The sequence below is a fragment of the Hesperophylax consimilis genome, chromosome 13, assembly GCF_061612785.1.
Source record: "Hesperophylax consimilis isolate HC1 chromosome 13, BYU_Hcon_1.0, whole genome shotgun sequence".
NCBI lineage: Eukaryota > Metazoa > Arthropoda > Insecta > Trichoptera > Limnephilidae > Hesperophylax > Hesperophylax consimilis.
In genome coordinates this window covers 24,813,316-24,830,979 of record NC_142848.1, presented here as the reverse complement: position 1 = coordinate 24,830,979, position 17,664 = coordinate 24,813,316, and the positions used below count along the sequence as shown (strand labels likewise).

At 37.5% G+C, this 17,664-nt stretch overlaps 1 protein-coding gene across 1 annotated transcript in view; it reads right to left on the bottom strand.

Annotated features, from left to right (window-relative positions):
* Dhc98D (Dynein heavy chain at 89D) overlaps window positions 1-17,664 on the bottom strand; it is a 138,157-nt gene that overhangs the window by 83,027 nt on the left and 37,466 nt on the right. Inside the window, exon 4 of the mRNA XM_089639143.1 lies at window positions 361-541. Coding sequence (XP_089495269.1) covers window positions 361-504 — 144 coding nt within the window. The 5' untranslated portion in view covers window positions 505-541. The remainder of the gene's footprint in view (window positions 1-360; window positions 542-17,664) is intronic.

Genomic DNA, 17,664 nt, shown 5'->3' with positions numbered 1-17,664 from the left:
GCTATCACTACGTAAACTTAGGCCAGCGCCTCGATTCTCGACGAAATTATTCCACTCAAACGAGTTCGACCCACTCGTTGTTCTAGTGGAAAGACTTCTGATGTTTGTCGTATGTAAGTATGCACCTTCGACGAGGCGCAAGAAAAAGAATATCGGGCAATGTACTTTCGACGGGGATTGTGAGCGGCCTGGATTGGAGAATCGATACCCTGGGAATATAAGTTTTATTGTAAGGTAAAACTTTTTCATTACTTATGTTTTGCAAATACAAATGGGTATGAAAAAAAAAACACAAAAAAAACAACAACTATTATTATGTATTAATCAAAGAGACCTTTCTGCTAATAGTTGTACACCTACCTTAACGTCGCTTTCTTCAACAATGGTAGTTAGGTGTACATTCCACTCATGCACGCCTATTTCCAACTGTTCCACGACTTCTGGGAGCTTGCTCAGCTTTCTGACAGAAAGCTTACCCTCTGTGAGCTCTGGAATTACAGGCATCGGCAGATGGAGCTCGCCCTCTAGATGTTCAATTGACCTGGAAATAAATAACAATTTATGTTACATGTCAAAGTTAGCGTATATGTATCGAACGCAATGTTACCCAAAAGCCACACAGCAGCTTTCTTATCCTTCTATGATCATTATTAGTATTTACATAGTATCCCCTGACGACTGAGTAGAGCGCGCTGCGGACCCAGTATTTACGTCGCATCCCCTCCCTTTTGCCCAGGCCCCATTCCAGGCCCAACACTGACCGGCAACCGTCAGCCAATCACCGAAAGGTACGAAATACCCAGTAAAATATTTCTCTCTTCACATATAATTACTAGCCGCCGTAATACAAAATAAAAATATACATGTTGAAAGGCTGGACTCGTTGTAAAGTAAGATTGAAATATGTAAACATTAATACTAATCGGAATACTTCAAAGAGAGAAAGTTCACTACTAGTCAGAGAAAGATAAAGATAAAAAACTTAGCTATCCATAGAGAAACTAATATTGGTATTTTGGAATTTATTGAACGGTGTTTGATGTACTTTAAAGTCTCGTAAAACAAGTTTATACATTAGAATACAACTCACTTGAACGAAAACAGACATTTGTCTAAAGAGCTACTTACCTAAAATATGCGCATTCAAGAGTGGACTAGCCGAGACGAAACAAATTGTTGGCACACAAACCAAATACGGTATAAACATTTGTTGTGAGAAATAGGTACCTCTGATAACTAGATGCCTTACCGAAGAAATACATAAGTCGTGGAGAGACTCCAGCAATGATGATTCAAATGATATTGAAAATAAAATGAAAAACTTGAAAATGAAAGCAAAATATAACACGGAAATTAACTAGACATTATAGTGTCCTTGGAGAGGTCAATATAACGAGCATCTGAGGTTTAAGCTACAGTCATCCAAGGACAACTTTGTTCTATGAACGTGTCCAGAAGATCTAAAAATAAAACCTCACCGCAGATACAGTTTCTAAAACTATTTGATTGTCACGATAAAACTCTTACGGGGTATTTTTTTAAGGGGGGGAGATGGTTTACATATAGTTTCCGTGAGCACTTAGGCCATAGGTCCATTGTGGTATCTCTCATTTTACCTCAATCCTTTAACAACAACCCAGTCTCTTTAATAAAGTTCACAAGGGTTGTTATTGGGTATGTGGCTATGTCTTCTGAGCCTAGTTCCCACCAGGGCAGGACATTGGCACCATAGGTGAATTGGAGTCTCTTCATCCTCTTCACATTTGCATCTATTGGTGTTTTCCACTCCCAATATCTGCATGTGTCTCCTGAGATGGCAGTCTCCAGTTAGTAGTCCTACCAGTTCCCTCAGAGAGTTTCTGTCCATATCGATTAGTTTCTTGGTTCGTCTAGGGTCTGGTCCTTTTATGAGTACTTTGGATTGTCTCATTCCAGGTGCCCTCTCCCATTCTTTGCAGTGCTGGGATTTGACCCACCTATCAATATGTAATTTTGTGTGGCAAGCTGCTACTCCTACGGCCGGCTCGGATCCTACAAGTGGTGCATTCGCCCCTTTCCTTGCTAGTTCGTCAGCCCGGTTGTTGCCCTCGATACCTTAACTTACGGGGTAGGTATTACATAAAAATTACCTTACCCTTCCTCTTGTTTTGAAAGTCAAGTGTGCAAAATATCTCCAATCTCAGATTACTGTAGATTTGCACAAACATCAAGGCCACTCCACCCGCCCAGAGTCCGCCACAACATAAACTCTCCTTTATATAAATAGATAGACGGATAAGTACATAATTTATTTATTTATTACATTTCTTCATTATTATCCAATTAAAACACAGTATTTTATGAACTGTAAAACTGTAGCAATGAACGAAGATAATGGGTAAGTACCACAGACATATGAATATATAGACTAGAAATTAAAGGTGAGGGGTAAAATCAACTGTTGAAGAACGAAGGGGGTAAAGCTGACTGTGATTCGTCAATAAATCAATCTGACAGTATATAAGCATCTCGCATTATAATATCACCATTTAGTTCTTAAAAGTAAAATCTGCTTTTGAATGAAAAGACATTTTTACATGGGAGCGCAAATTACTCGCCACGTTATGAACAAATTTGCGAAGTCGAAATTCGGCAAAGTAAATTTCTTCTATTTTCAGAGTAGTAGTTAGTTTCAGAGTGTTTAAAATGTACAAGTTATTAGCTAAGTGCACAACCATTTTATTTTACAGGGCACTGCCTAGCACCTAGCGGTCAGTAGTAAAGCTAGGGCCTATTGTTAAAACAGGTGTTTTAATTACCATTGGCTTCTATGACAGTATTTGTTTGGATAATTAGATTGTCAATGTGTGTTATTTTGATTAGGTTATAAAAAGCCTCGCAGAGTGGATTTTTTCACTTCTTCTCTCCAAAAAATAGTAACAGGCAGGAATTATGGTCAACTGACCACCTGTAAAAGTGTTTTGCCCGGGTCGGGAATAAATTTAAACTCGTAACATTAAATAAAGTACAAATGCAGTTTTGTACAACCAAAACCATGCGTCTGTTATTCTGAAGACTCCATCAAGCCCCAAACTATTCTAAACACAGAGTATTTAGTTAAGACACTTTTACAAATGTTTCATAATTTACTTACCTCAGTAAATTATACAATGTGAATAAGCTTAAAATAAAGTAAAATAATGCTTACCTATGGAATGTAACTAACTAACCATCACGCCGTTTCCCCGCAGGGGTAGGCAGAGAGGACAGACCGCCAAACAACTCGGTCTTGGCACACACTCCTTGCCTCATTCACATTCATACATCGTCTCATACATACTCTTCTATTATTCTGACTCTTGACATGGCCCGACTCGAGTATCTGATTCACTTGATCGTGCCATGTCTTCCTCGGGCGTCCCCGACTTCTGCTACCATTCACATTTGCATCATATATCCTCCTTACACTCCTATCTTCGCTCATTCGCTCTACATGCCCAAACCATCTAAGCGTCCCTTTCTTAATCTTACTCATTACGCTTACATCAGCCTTGCACTCTTTGCGGATCTCCACATTCCTCACACGATCAAACATGGTTTTACCACACATACGCCTCAGGGATCTCATTTCAACAGCATTTAATCTACTTTCATCCTTTCTTTGCCAGTTCCATGCCTCACTTCCATACATCAAGGTAGGTACCAGCACTCCGTTGTGGACTGCTAACTTCGCTTCTTTGGACAATTTTTTGTTAGCGCCTACGGCGTTTAGTCGAATGTAATACGACAATTGGGTTTATTCTCTTTTTCACATCTATTTTTACAAGTTTTCATAGCTAAGCCACCATTTTGCCGTGTTATTTCGTAAAATGCCTCGACCATAGCTCGACGCTAGTTCGAACAAGAATGATGACATCACATTCTCAAGATTCACGGGAAGCCATACGCGAGCCCAGCCGGCTCCAATGGTACCGGTATGGGGAGTGGGGAATAATACGCTTTTAATCACTTAGGGCAGGTCTACTAATATTCATATGTCTATGGTAAGTACCTAGCTACAAAGTAGCTAAAACTAAATACACGATTTATATTTAAGAACCCCAGAAAATCAAACTAATATATATGCCCCCTGACAAATGCGGTAACATGTGATTGCCCTTATTTAGAACAGGTAACTAAAATTAAATACTTAGGTATTATTTTTGACAGCAATTTGATGTGGAAACAACAAATGACCACTACAGCAAACAAACTTAGAAAATACATTTACTTTTTAGACAAACTCGCAACTTTCTCAACCTAAACCAGCTCAAAACAATTTTCTATGGACTTTGTCAATCTTTAATAGAGTATGGTATCATAGCATGGGGAGTAGCAAACGCTGCCGCTATTGATCCAATCTCCAAAGCTCAGAAACTCATTATAAAGATTATCCTCAAACTGCCGATCACAAGCAGCTCAGATGAAATCTTTAAGAAAATTTGTATTATGGACATTAGGCAACTTTATGTCAAAAACATACTAGCATACCTCTTCAAACACAAAACTGCTTTTAACAATGTCCAAACTGCTCCTGATACTAGAACCAAAGGACATCCTTTGTATCCCTTTTTAGAAATTTTAGATATTTTGCAACAAGAATATACAATGCTCGTCCACTAGCCATTAGACTGAACACAATTTATTTTAAATATAAAACAGAGACCAAGTCTTGGATCACCGGCAAAGATATCTAGATCTAAGATCAAAATTTTTATAAAACCTCCTTTATAAATATGTACTCCAACTAGATGCTGATTGACCTCTGTCATTTAATGTAATATTGTTACATTTGTTATATTATTTCATTAACTATTTTCAGAGATGTGCAAAATGGGTACCCAAAACCATTTGAAATGCAAAATGGAAATGGGTCAAAACTTTTCCATTTGAAAATGCAAAATGCAAAATGGTTTTTAGAAAAGCATTTCAAATGCAAAATGCAAAATACCTATTTTCAAAATGCATTGAAAATGCAAAATGGTTTCTCAGGTCAAACAATTAAAATAATTATAGAATTTTTAAACAATTTTGTCATTTAATAATGTACATATTGATGAACAAACATATTACATGATGGTAAATCCAAAAACACCACGACCATAAATATACCACTCTCACCACGACTACAGATTATGAAACCACAAAAAATTTGCGCGGGACTAATGTTGCCAACGTAAAAACATAGAAACTGCTATCTAACATTTAATATTACAGCGTCATGGCCCCATGTTCAGTATTTAAATCAGTATTTTTTGTAATGGTATCACTCAATTGCCAGGGCTCCTACCAGGGAGCAACTTGACAAATGTAAATTATCTCTCATAGCGAGGTTGAGGACCGACTGATATTTGGGGCTTATGAAAAAAAGATGAGTGGAGATAGTAGGAAGAATGTTGCAAAAAAGCATTTAAAATGGAAAATGCATTGAGAAAAGCATTTAAAATGCAAAATGGAAAATACCCATTTTGCATTTTGCATTTCCATTTGAAATGGATTTATTTGAAATAAAGCACATCTCTGCCTATTTTATCTTAACTGTTCCATATACATTTATAATACTGTTATCCTGTACGATAACCTACACTTTTTATTATGTCTTCACGGTTTAAAATGTATACAACTTTATAATTTATATTTTAGTTATAGTTATGCATGTATAAAATAATATGTAAATACTAATTTATGTATCCAATACGTCTGTCTCGACCCAGGTATATCCTAGTGAGAAAGATATCGAAAAACACCTATAAAAAAAGCAATATCATAAGTTTTTCTAGTTACAGCCCTGATGAAAGTGAGGCTACATACAAAAGTATTTATATTATTATTTTTATTATTCATTATTTTGGCTTTAAGTATTTATGTATGAATCATTCTAATTTTTAAATCCAAATCAACAATTTTTCAATATCGTACACAATGCGTTTTATTTCATTTTAATTTAATGTGTACAATTGTTATTTTATATTATATTAGTCCCTATCTAGGCAGATTGACTATTCTAAGGAACCAAATAAATAAAGCTTGTAAAGTGTGCCTAAACGTCGAAGAAATAAGTTGTTAGTGGTTAGTAAAGGTTCATGCTAGATATAAAAATGTTTTTTTTTTTATAACTAAATAAACAAAAAAGATGCTGTTGTTAATGCTAAGTTAATAAAATTGTGTTGTAAAAAAATTATTGTTTTTATGAAAAACTATTTATTGTTTTTTTACAAGATGTGTCACTAAAAGGTGTATAATTTTAAGTGAAATTATTTAACAGTTTTTCAGACTCCCCTATACCCAGCCTCTAGCTAATCATCCATTTAGTTAGTTATTATTAATGGTATTATTGATTCACCTACTCTACTGCAACTCATTCCCTTCAATATCCCCTCGCAAAGACTCAGAAATAATGAACTGCTCTTCCTCAACCATCATTCGACAAATTATGGATATTATTCACCATTGTCCAGAATGTGTAGACTGGTCAACTCAAGTCAAAACCTTAACTTTTTTGGGATAAGTCTGAATGATTTTTGCCAGTCGCTAAACAAGTGATGGAATATTATTAGTGTCCTGTGGTCCTGACCCACGGCGTATTCTTGACTTGATTCGACTTGTCACTTTATTTTCTTATATTATATCTACCATATGTCTTTGCTTTCATGTACCTTTGTCTACTCCTGCATTTTTCATTCTACTCTATTCGTGTTATTATTTTGTAATTTGGACGATGTCCGTTAATAAATAAATAAATAAATAAATTATTGAACCGACGTAAAACATTTTGCATATATTAATATTTAATTCTGGGGTGGTTTTATTATAAAATGTTGCTCCCAAATCTTTTGATACCATTGCTCGAGACCATGATATCCTTTCCGGTGTGAGTTCTCGCAATATATTTACTATTTTGGTGATCTAGGCTGGAGGCACGGAATGAAAGATGTTGTTGTGATGGTCAGAGTGTTTATTTGATGAGTCAGGTAGCCGTGATGAGAATGGGCGTAGGACTGATGTTGTATTCTCCGGATGCTGGCTGTGATGGCAGGTCAAGCGCGGGTCTGTGAGTCGACGCCGGGCGCTGGTGACCGGACTCGTTGTCTGTCAGGCACTGGCGATCTTGGCAATCAGTACTCCAGTGCTGACGAGAGTGCCGAAGGTGCGGTGGACCTTGTTAGGCGGTTGAGTGGGAGTTGAGCAGACCAGTGAGGATGCTGCGTGTCCTCGTGGTGGTCATGGTGAGTGGATGAAGCGCTGGTCAGAGACGCTGGAACCAGGGCGCTGTAATCCATGTAGCGTTGGCCAGGAACGGCGATCTGGGCCAAAGCGCTATGATGATGTCCCGATGGAGTCCATGATGAGAGCCGGGAAGAATGTCCTTCGCGCAGGTGAGGTGCGCTGATTATCACTCGTTGAGCACCTTGTTAACTGATGGCAGATTGATGACTGACTGACTTCTTCATTCTGTCGATTTTAAAAGGTGAAGAAGCTTCTGGAACAATTTGGTTGCTATGTAGAATTTTCCAAACAAATAAATAAAAGAACATCCAAGAAGTTTGTTTGGAACAATCGAGACTTCTAGAATTTCGTTCGAATGAAGTAGTTGCGTACCACTACAGTACTCCCCTTCCAGCGGCATGGTTGAGGGCCGCGATAGAAAGAAAAGCTGAGTCAGATCTTGCTTGTTGATGGGAGTAGGAAGGGTTGGTGCTGGTATCGTTGCATTTATCTTGGGTTCAGGGCCACTGTACAGTTGTTGTATATTCTCTCACGTAAAAAAAAAATAATAATAAAATGGTTAGAAAAACAAAATTATTATAAATTACAAACACTGTTCACAACTGTTCAGCTAGCTGGAACTAGCTGGGGATGCGACGCCAACACGCTCAGAACAGCATCCATTGCCCTGGTTTTCTCAACGGCTGAATACTGTGCTCCAGTATGGGCTAGAAGCGCCCACACTTCCATGGTAGACGTTCAGCTTAATGCCACAATGCGAACCATCAGCGGGACTTTAAAATCTACTCCTCTCCCTTGGCTCCCCGTACTTGCAAACATAACCCCGCCAAACATCAGGCGAGAAATTGCAACACTGAGGGAATACAAGAAGGCGCTGCAAAAAAGCGCAATACCTCTACACGAAGATGTCGTCTCCCACCCGGCATGCCGCTTGAAGTCCCGAAAGCCCTTCTGGGCGGAAGGAGAGAGGCTCCTCCGACTACCTCTCACCCCAGAAGATAGGTGGAAACTTGAGTGGCAAACGGCCAACGTGGGAAATGCCCATCTCATACAGGACCCCACCGAGAGACAGCCTGGGTTCTCACTGCCTCGCAAAACCTGGTCCGCCATCAATAGGTTAAGGTGCTCCCATAGCCGCTGTGCCCACACGATGCACAGATGGGGCCTTAAAGAGTCGGCGATGTGTGAATGTGGTGCGGTGCAGACTACCGAACATGTGGTCAACGAATGCCTGTTCCATTCATTCCCCGGCGGGATTGATGAGGTCCACATGGCGACGCCTGAGGCCCTAAAATGGCTCGCAGATCTAGATGTCCCCCTCTGACCCCCCACCATACGAAAGAAGAAGACTGTTCACAACACAAGCTGAGGATACACTAAAATAACTATTGTGAGCACTATTATCCGCGCTTGTGCGGAGATGGTCTGGTGCACGCAGCTCCATGGTGCCTCAACCGATCACCCATTTTGAGACGGGGTTACCGGTGAGTCGCGGTAACACAATCACGTCGGGGTCACCACTTTGGTGATCTGGTGAGGAGGCACGGAATGAAAGATGTTGTGAAGGTCAGAGTGTTTATTTTGTGAGTCAGGGCCGTGATGAGAGTGGGCGTAGGACTGATGTTGTATTCTCCGGATGCTGGCTGTGATGGCAGGTCAAGCGCGGGTCTGTGAGTCGACGCCGGGCGCTGGTGACCGGACTCGTTGTCTGTCAGGCACTGGCGATCTTGGCAATCAGTACTCCAGTGCTGACGAGAATGCCGAAGGTGCGATGGACCTTGTATGCGGTTGAGCGGGAGCTGGTAGACCAGTGAGGATGCTGCGTGTCCTCGTGGTGGTCATAGTGAGTGGATGAAGCGCTGGTCAGAGACGCTGGAACCAAGGCGCTGTAATCCACGTAGCGTTGGCCAGGAACGGCGATCTGGGCCAAAGCGCTATGATGATGTCCCGATGGAGTCCATGATGAGAGCCGGGAAGAATTTCCTTCGCGCAAGTGAGGTGCGCGGATTATCACTCGTTGAGCACCTTGTTAACTGATGGTAGATTGATGACTGACTGACATCTTCATTCTGTCGCTTTGAAAAGGTGAAGAAGCTTCTGGAACAATTTGGTTGCTATGTAGAATTTTCCAAACAAATAAATAAAAGAACATCCAAGAAGTTTGTTTGGAACAATCGAGACTTCTAGAATTTCGTTCGAATGAAGTAGTTGCGTACCACTACAGTACAGTACTCCAGTGCTGACGAGAATGCCGAAGGTGCGGTGATGGTCTGGTGCTCGCAGCTCCATGGTGCCTCAACCGATCACCCATTTTGAGACGGGGTTACCGGTGAGTCGGGGTAACACTATCACGTCGGGGTCACCACTTTGGTGATCTGGTGAGGAGGCACGAAATGAAAGATGTTGTGAAGGTCAGAGTGTTTATTTTGTGAGTCAGGGCCGTGATGAGAGTGGGCGTAGGATAGATGTAGTATTCTCCGGATGCAGGCGGTGATGGCAGGTCAAGCGCGGGTCTGTGAGTAGACGCCGGGCGCTGGTGACCGGACTCGTTGTATGTCAGGCACTGGCGATCTTGGCAATCAGTACTCCAGTGCTGATGGGAAGGCCGAAGGTGCGGTGGACCTTGTAGACGGTTGAACGGGAGCTGGTAGACCAGTGAGGATGCTGTGATGGCAGGTCAAGCGCGTACCACTAACAAGTTGCGTACCACTACAGTACAGTACTCCAGTGCTGACGAGAATGCCGAAGGTGCGGTGATGGTCTGGTGCTCGCAGCTCCATGGTGCCTCAACCGATCACCCATTTTGAGACGGGGTTACCGGTGAGTCGGGGTAACACTATCACGTCGGGGTCACCACTTTGGTGATCTAGGCTGGAGGCACGGAATGAAAGATGTTGTTGTGATGGTCAGAGTGTTTATTTGATGAGTCAGGTAGCCGTGATGAGAATGGGCGTAGGACTGATGTTGTATTCTCCGGATGCTGGCTGTGATGGCAGGTCAAGCGCGGGTCTGTGAGTCGACGCCGGGCGCTGGTGACCGGACTCGTTGTCTGTCAGGCACTGGCGATCTTGGCAATCAGTACTCCAGTGCTGACGAGAGTGCCGAAGGTGCGGTGGACCTTGTTAGGCGGTTGAGTGGGAGTTGAGCAGACCAGTGAGGATGCTGCGTGTCCTCGTGGTGGTCATGGTGAGTGGATGAAGCGCTGGTCAGAGACGCTGGAACCAGGGCACTGTAATCCATGTAGCGTTGGCCAGGAACGGCGATCTGGGCCAAAGCGCTATGATGATGTCCCGATGGAGTCCATGATGAGAGCCGGGAAGAATGTCCTTCGCGCAGGTGAGGTGCGCTGATTATCACTCGTTGAGCACCTTGTTAACTGATGGCAGATTGATGACTGACTGACTTCTTCATTCTGTCGATTTTAAAAGGTGAAGAAGCTTCTGGAACAATTTGGTTGCTATGTAGAATTTTCCAAACAAATAAATAAAAGAACATCCAAGAAGTTTGTTTGGAACAATCGAGACTTCTAGAATTTCGTTCGAATGAAGTAGTTGCGTACCACTACACTATCAATTTTTTAAAGGTTTTCAAGCTTTTTGTGTGCCAAAATTCTTTCGGGGTTGAAATACAAAGGAGAGAATTTGCTTTTTTTAACAAATTGGGCTGCCTGTCCTGACCGGCAGTTTTTCCAGAAATGGGTATATCATATAATATCATTACAAAAAAATGTCATGGTCAAAACAAGTTGCATTTTCAATAATAGCATTGCAACCTGTTACTTATAAATTAATCACTATTAAATTTATTGTTTATTTATGTAATTTTTTCCCATTCTTGTATAAGTTCGTTCGAGAACCTACGTCACCACAGGGTTTAGAATGTGAAGTTGAAATCAATAAATATACATATATGATAAATGTTTTTAAAATTAGGTAGGCAGTGGCTTCTTTATTCAATCTACACAATAATTTAAGCTTCCCCTCATTTGAGATCTGTTTCACTTTTTCAAGTATTGAGAAAATCAAATAAAACGGTTTTTCCTGTTAAAAAATATACTTTTATTAACCAAGTTTTACAAAAGGTCAACAGTTTAACAATCAAGTGCTAATTACAAATTAAAAAAGTGATTTATTGTTATAGCAGTTAAGTTAAATCATTATGTATCTTTTAAATCTTCTGATGTATGTTTTGAATTATTGGTATGCATGTTATTAATGTACATAATATTTTGTAGGTACCTTGTTAAAATTGAAAAATATCACTAATATCAGATCTATCTATGTTTATTTATTTATAAGTATATTTCGATGATTTAAAAAAATTGCATATATTCTTGTTAAAGGTTTGGTTACCTCCATTAGTTTTATTTGTTCTTCCAGAGGTGAAACAATTAGGGGTTCATAATACTCTGGTTGTTGACGCCCTCTTCTAATTTTGCAAATGTCATATGTACACCTCCCACTGTTACATTGTATTATGACTCTTTTTGACATGGAAAATTCCAAGACCTTTAGAAGTACACTTCAACTAAATGTATTGAGTCATTTTTTTAGTTTATCGATGGGGACAAGCATATTATCCCTTTCTTGGATTTCAAATATAATGGAACACCAATATATATATGATTGACCAAGAAATATTGACTACTACAATATAAGTTCAATAACAGATTTGTGTTTGAAAACATAGCGTAATATAGATATATAGATCTACAGACGTATAGATCATTCAGATACGTAGACGTATAGATCATTCAGATACGTAGACGTATAGATCATTCATGCACGTTGATGTTTGGAGTGTTTGTTTTATTGTATTGCTTTATTTTTTAAGGTTGTGGAAGCCTTTACCGCATTTTTCAGAGTCTTCTTCTGGTTTCTACGCTACTTTAAGTTTTCAGCTTTCATTCATCCTTTCTAATCGAGGAAACTGACATTCAACCCGAGATTGTCGGCCATCTTTAGTTATATAGATCATTATTGCTGGGAAGCTAACATTAAAAGATATTTAAAATTATTTTTCCATTTTTTTTGGTTTGGTTTGGCGAAATTTATGTACCTAGAACATTATTGCATTCCCTACTCATTTCAGCCAAAATGTAATATAGATCACCAATGAAGGTGAAGTTTTAATTAATAACTATGCACTTAAACAATTTTCAATAAAACTTTTAACCTACCCAGGCTGTACAAATTTGTTCAACCCTGATGAAGGTCCAGGCTGAACAGAAACAGTTTAATTTTTTGTATATTCAATGAAAAATATAATAATATCTAAGCGCCGCGCGGAACGCTCGTTCCGAAGCGTACATGTGGGCCAGCTAATGACCAATTGAAACTTTTGTTATTTTTTATTGATTTAGGGAGCTTGAATAGATGCTTTTGCCCGATGGAAGCATTTACCCCAACTAACTCAATTAAAAAATGTCGGTATTTTAGATTGAATGCCTACAGCATAATATCCCCCGTGACCTACAACACACATTATTGTCAATGGAAAAACTAAATTATTCAAATGAATAATTATGTAACGCGAAACGCAATAAAACTGGTTTATTACATATAATTGATAAAAAATAATCCAATACAAAAAACCATTATACTTAAATATTTTTTATAAGCTTGACAAGGAAATAATCTATCATAATATTATTCTAGACTCTAGTGGTAGTCAAGTGAGAATAGATTCAATTTATTTAACTGTTGGAATACTATAAAAGATATTGGAATTGGTGTACAAAGATAATACGAACAACAAAACAAGCATACTACAGAAGAAAATTGGATGAAGTCAATGGTAACATTAAACAACAGTGGAAGATTATAAATGAGGCTATCAACCTACAAAAGGAACAAACTACCATAAAAAAATTGAAAATTAATAATATTATTACTTCAATGGAAGAGAGTCCAAATACAATTACTAATCATATAAATAACTTCTTCAGTGACATTGGTCCAAGCTTCGCTAATAATCTGAGGCAGTGCTAATAAAACTAGTGAGATGTGTCTTGTGAATGATTTTAAATCTGAACATCACGTTTCAGGGGACAATTTTTATTTTAAACCAACTAGCATTTCTGAAGTCACAAATGTGATAAATGATTTAAAAATGTCTTTCTCGTGCGGTATTGATTCTTTAAGTGTTATGGTGTATAAAATGCATGTATCCGAATTAGCTGGTCCCATATCTCACCTTGTAAATATTAGCTTCGAGAATGGGTTGTTCCTTTCTCATTGTAAGAAAGCTAAAGTAATTCCCCTTTTTAAAGGTGGAGATCGTCTAGATGTCAATAATTACAGACCTATATCCTTACTCAATACTCTTTCAAAAGTAATAGAGAGATTGGTTATGTCGAGATTGGTATCATTCTTAGAAACATATAATATACTCTCTAGCAATCAGTTTGGTTTCAGAGAGAATATAGGAACAAGTGATGCAGTGTTGAGGGTATTGTCCAAAGTCATTAGTGCGTTAGACTATTGAAACAAAGCTTTGGCAGTGTTCTTAGATCTATCAAAGGCATTTGATACGGTGTCCCATGGATTACTCCTCAAAAAATTATCTTCTCTTGGCATTCATAGTACAGCACTAGGCTGGTTCACATCCTATCTAAGTGATAGAACGCAACAAGTAGAGATAAATAATCATTTAAGCAATAGCAAACCAATCTCATTTGGGGTTCCGCAAGGTAGTGTGCTTGGACCAATATTGTTTTTAATCTACATTATTGATTTGTTTTTAATCTACATTGTTAGTTTTGCAGACGATACTGCTTTAATATTTGAGGGTAAAACCTGGAGAGATGCTTTTAACAAATGTGACTTAGGATTAAGAGCAGTAAAGAGTTGGCTGAATAATAACATCTTAACTTTGAATACAATAAAAACTAAATATGTGACATTTAGTATATCATCAAAAAGTCAGCCTTCTGACACTCATAATCTAATTATACATAATTGTCTGCTAAATTGTAATTGCCACCCCTTGGAAAGTGTAGATTGTATCATGTATCTAGGTGTAAAGATTGATAATTTTTTAAGATGGAATGACCATATCGATATGTTAACAAAAAATATCAGGAGACTTATATTTATTTTTAAAGAACTGCGACACATATTGGACAAAGAGAAATTAAAAACTGTCTATTTTGCCTTAGTCCAATCTCGACTTTCTTATAACATAGTATGCTGGGGATCATGTCTAAAGTCCAATGTTGAACCACTAAATATTACTCAAAAATTGATCCTTAAAGTAATGTACAAAAAAAATTCTGTTATCCATCCAACCTACTTTATAAGGAATGTAATGTTATGTGTATAAAACAGCTATGTATCACTCAAATACTTTGTCGATTTTTTATCAATATTAAATTTGCTGAAAGAACACAACAAATGCGGACAACTAGAATTAGCTCTACATTGAACTTTGTGGCTGTACATACTAAAACTTCTTTTGGTCAAAGAAATTATTTATATCAGGCACCACTTATGTTTAATATTCTTCCAAATCATATTAAGTCTACCAATTCCTTAGTTAAATTTAAAAAATTAATTAAGATTTTTGTATTGACAGACAATTGTCTTAATATTTTTTCATCCTTGTCCTTTCTTAAATAATAAGATATATAAGTCCCATTTACTAAAAACTGAATGTCACCCTATCTGTCTTTATTATCTACTTTGCTTATTCTTTTGAATAATGATTAATGATTAGTTATGGTTCAAATATTGTTACAATATACTGTCAAATTACCCATCTGGTAACACATCTAATACTTATTTATTTCTTTAATTTTGAAATATTTTGTGTTTGTATGTAGAATTAATTTATGTTTGTGATTCTGATTACTCTTATGTTTGCTTCACCATAATGTAAATTGTTAACCTCGATACAGGCTCAGTCCTAGTGAGGTTGATTTTTTATGAGAAAAAAAGTGTTCTATGTATAGTGAGATGCAATAAATAAATAAATTTAAAATTTAAAATTTTTGAAAGTGAAATATATTTCCGATTTTCAAAGCCATATTATATAGTATAGTACTAATGAAGGATATAGATAGAGTCAGCTTTGGCTTCGAAGTATGGGCCACGCATGGCGAATCAATGTCCTGTGTAAGATATCTCGGGCATTGGTCGGTTAATTGACTTACTAGTGTTAAAAATTCGTGGAGCATTTGCATGGCGGCGTGCGGACGCCGCACAGTGGTAGTGATGGGAATGATAGAAATATTTTATATAATCGATTATTTTAACCGAAACATCAAAAGAATCGAATGATCCATTCGAATGAATCGCTCGGAGTGCGGGAGAAATAGCTACGGACAGGGGCAAAAAATTTTCCGTCGGGGGGGAGGGGGGGGTAGGATTCGAAAATAGAAACTCGAATATCAAGACTATTCCTATCGTAAAAAAAAATGTTTGCATATTCCGGTTGTAATTTATTTTCATTAGTATGGCAATATTTTTGGTAAGCAGGTACTAGCGAAATTTCAATCACTAATTTTCATTCCTGGCAATGATTCCCTTGTTGTCTGCTAGCAACATTAGTATTATTCCTGTTAGCCACGAATTTCAAATATGTATGCATATGCAATTAACATTTTTATAAATAATTAATAAGATTCGAATATCTACATACGTACAATTAAAATAAATTATTACTAGAGATGTTCCGACTAGTCGGCGACTAGTCGGTAAAGCCGACTATCCGGCCACTATTGTAGTCGTCGATTAGTCGGCGACTAATCGGCAAAGAGCGCCGACTATCCGGCTTCTTACGTTGTATGTATTTCTCAATAATATGAATGCGGGGGAACTACATGAAATAAAAACCTTGATTATACATATATATATTTTTATAATCAGTCTTATACATTAAAAAATGTAAAGCAATCTTTCCTTTGGTAATCAGTTTTTAAAATTACTTGCTTGTAAAGAAAACATAATTATGACATTTATTGAACAAAATTAGTACCTATCCTAATTAACATAAAAAACAACATAATATCTTCTTATCTTCAATGAACATTTATAAGTATTTCTTATTATTAAAATAAAAAGTAGATTTGTTAAATTAACAAACTCAGTTATATGTATTAAAGCAAGATTGTATGTACAAGATGCACAGTAATATATGTATATATTATATGTATATCCAAAAATTCTAAACATGAACTGTTTGATAAAAACAAAAAAAAATGAAAAAAACATATTTCTTATAACCATACCTACATAATCTAATCAAATCAAAGTCACAATTGTGACAACCAAAAATATCATAATCTCCTTATATTTTTTATAACTTACTTATATTTTTTAATTAAGGGTAAATTATGATGTAAGAAGACTAAAGCTTCTGCCCTTTCTGGTGGCAATCGATTTCTTTTTGTTTCATATATGTTTCCGGCCTCTGAGAACAGCTTCTCACTGTAAACAGAACTTGCGGGACAGCAGAGGTACACTTTGGCCATGCGCGACATTTCAGGGTACCTAGAACTATCCCCGAAACCGTAATCGGCTTAGCCGACTAGTCGGTCTTATTACAACCGACTAATCGGCTAGTCGGCGAAAGTCGTAATCGGCACATCTCTAATTATTATACAAGTTTTTTTAAGTACAAAGAAAAATATTTTTATGTACATTATTATTGTGCTGTAATTTTCATTTGCTGTACTTTGATATCTGTTTTATATAATATTGTAAGCTCCTGCTGAATAGCTACTTAGTGTAGCCAGTAGGTACAAATTCCCATTAATAATATTTATAATGTACCTCTTAATAATAAGATAATAATTATATGCCGTTTTGTTAAAAATAACCTCTAAATCTCATGTACGTTGTAGGCGCCTACTAGAACGCAAAACAAACTATTCATTCATTTGTAATTTGTATGCAATTCACAAATTATTATTAATATTAAGTAAATAAAGTTATTTTACTACATAAAGCGTTTCATTTTAATTACTAACTAAGAGACACCGATGTTAATTTCATTCATGTTAATTTCAAATAAATTAAATATATTTGTTCGTAGCATAGGTAGCAGATATATTATGTTTATATGAACGAACACATGTCACTTGATGAGTTTAATATATACTGAATATTGTATACTGCCCGAAGAAGCTACGGTTGTAGTGAAACCCGATCAGCATTAAATATAAAAAGGTGTTTGCTAAGTTATTGGTTTATTTTATTTTAAATATACTGTCGCGCGTCGGACCTGGGGGGGGCCCTGACTTACCCTCGGCCAGCTCAGAAGCGGGGCATGAGACGTCTCTCTCATAGTCAGGGTTCGGGGTCAGCGCGAGGCTCAAGAATCCATATCCCACCGTCTACACAAAACACTCCCATACAACCGCTATCCCCAAATGAAAGAGGTTAGGTTTTTATAAATCAACATTGTATTTGAGCGGCA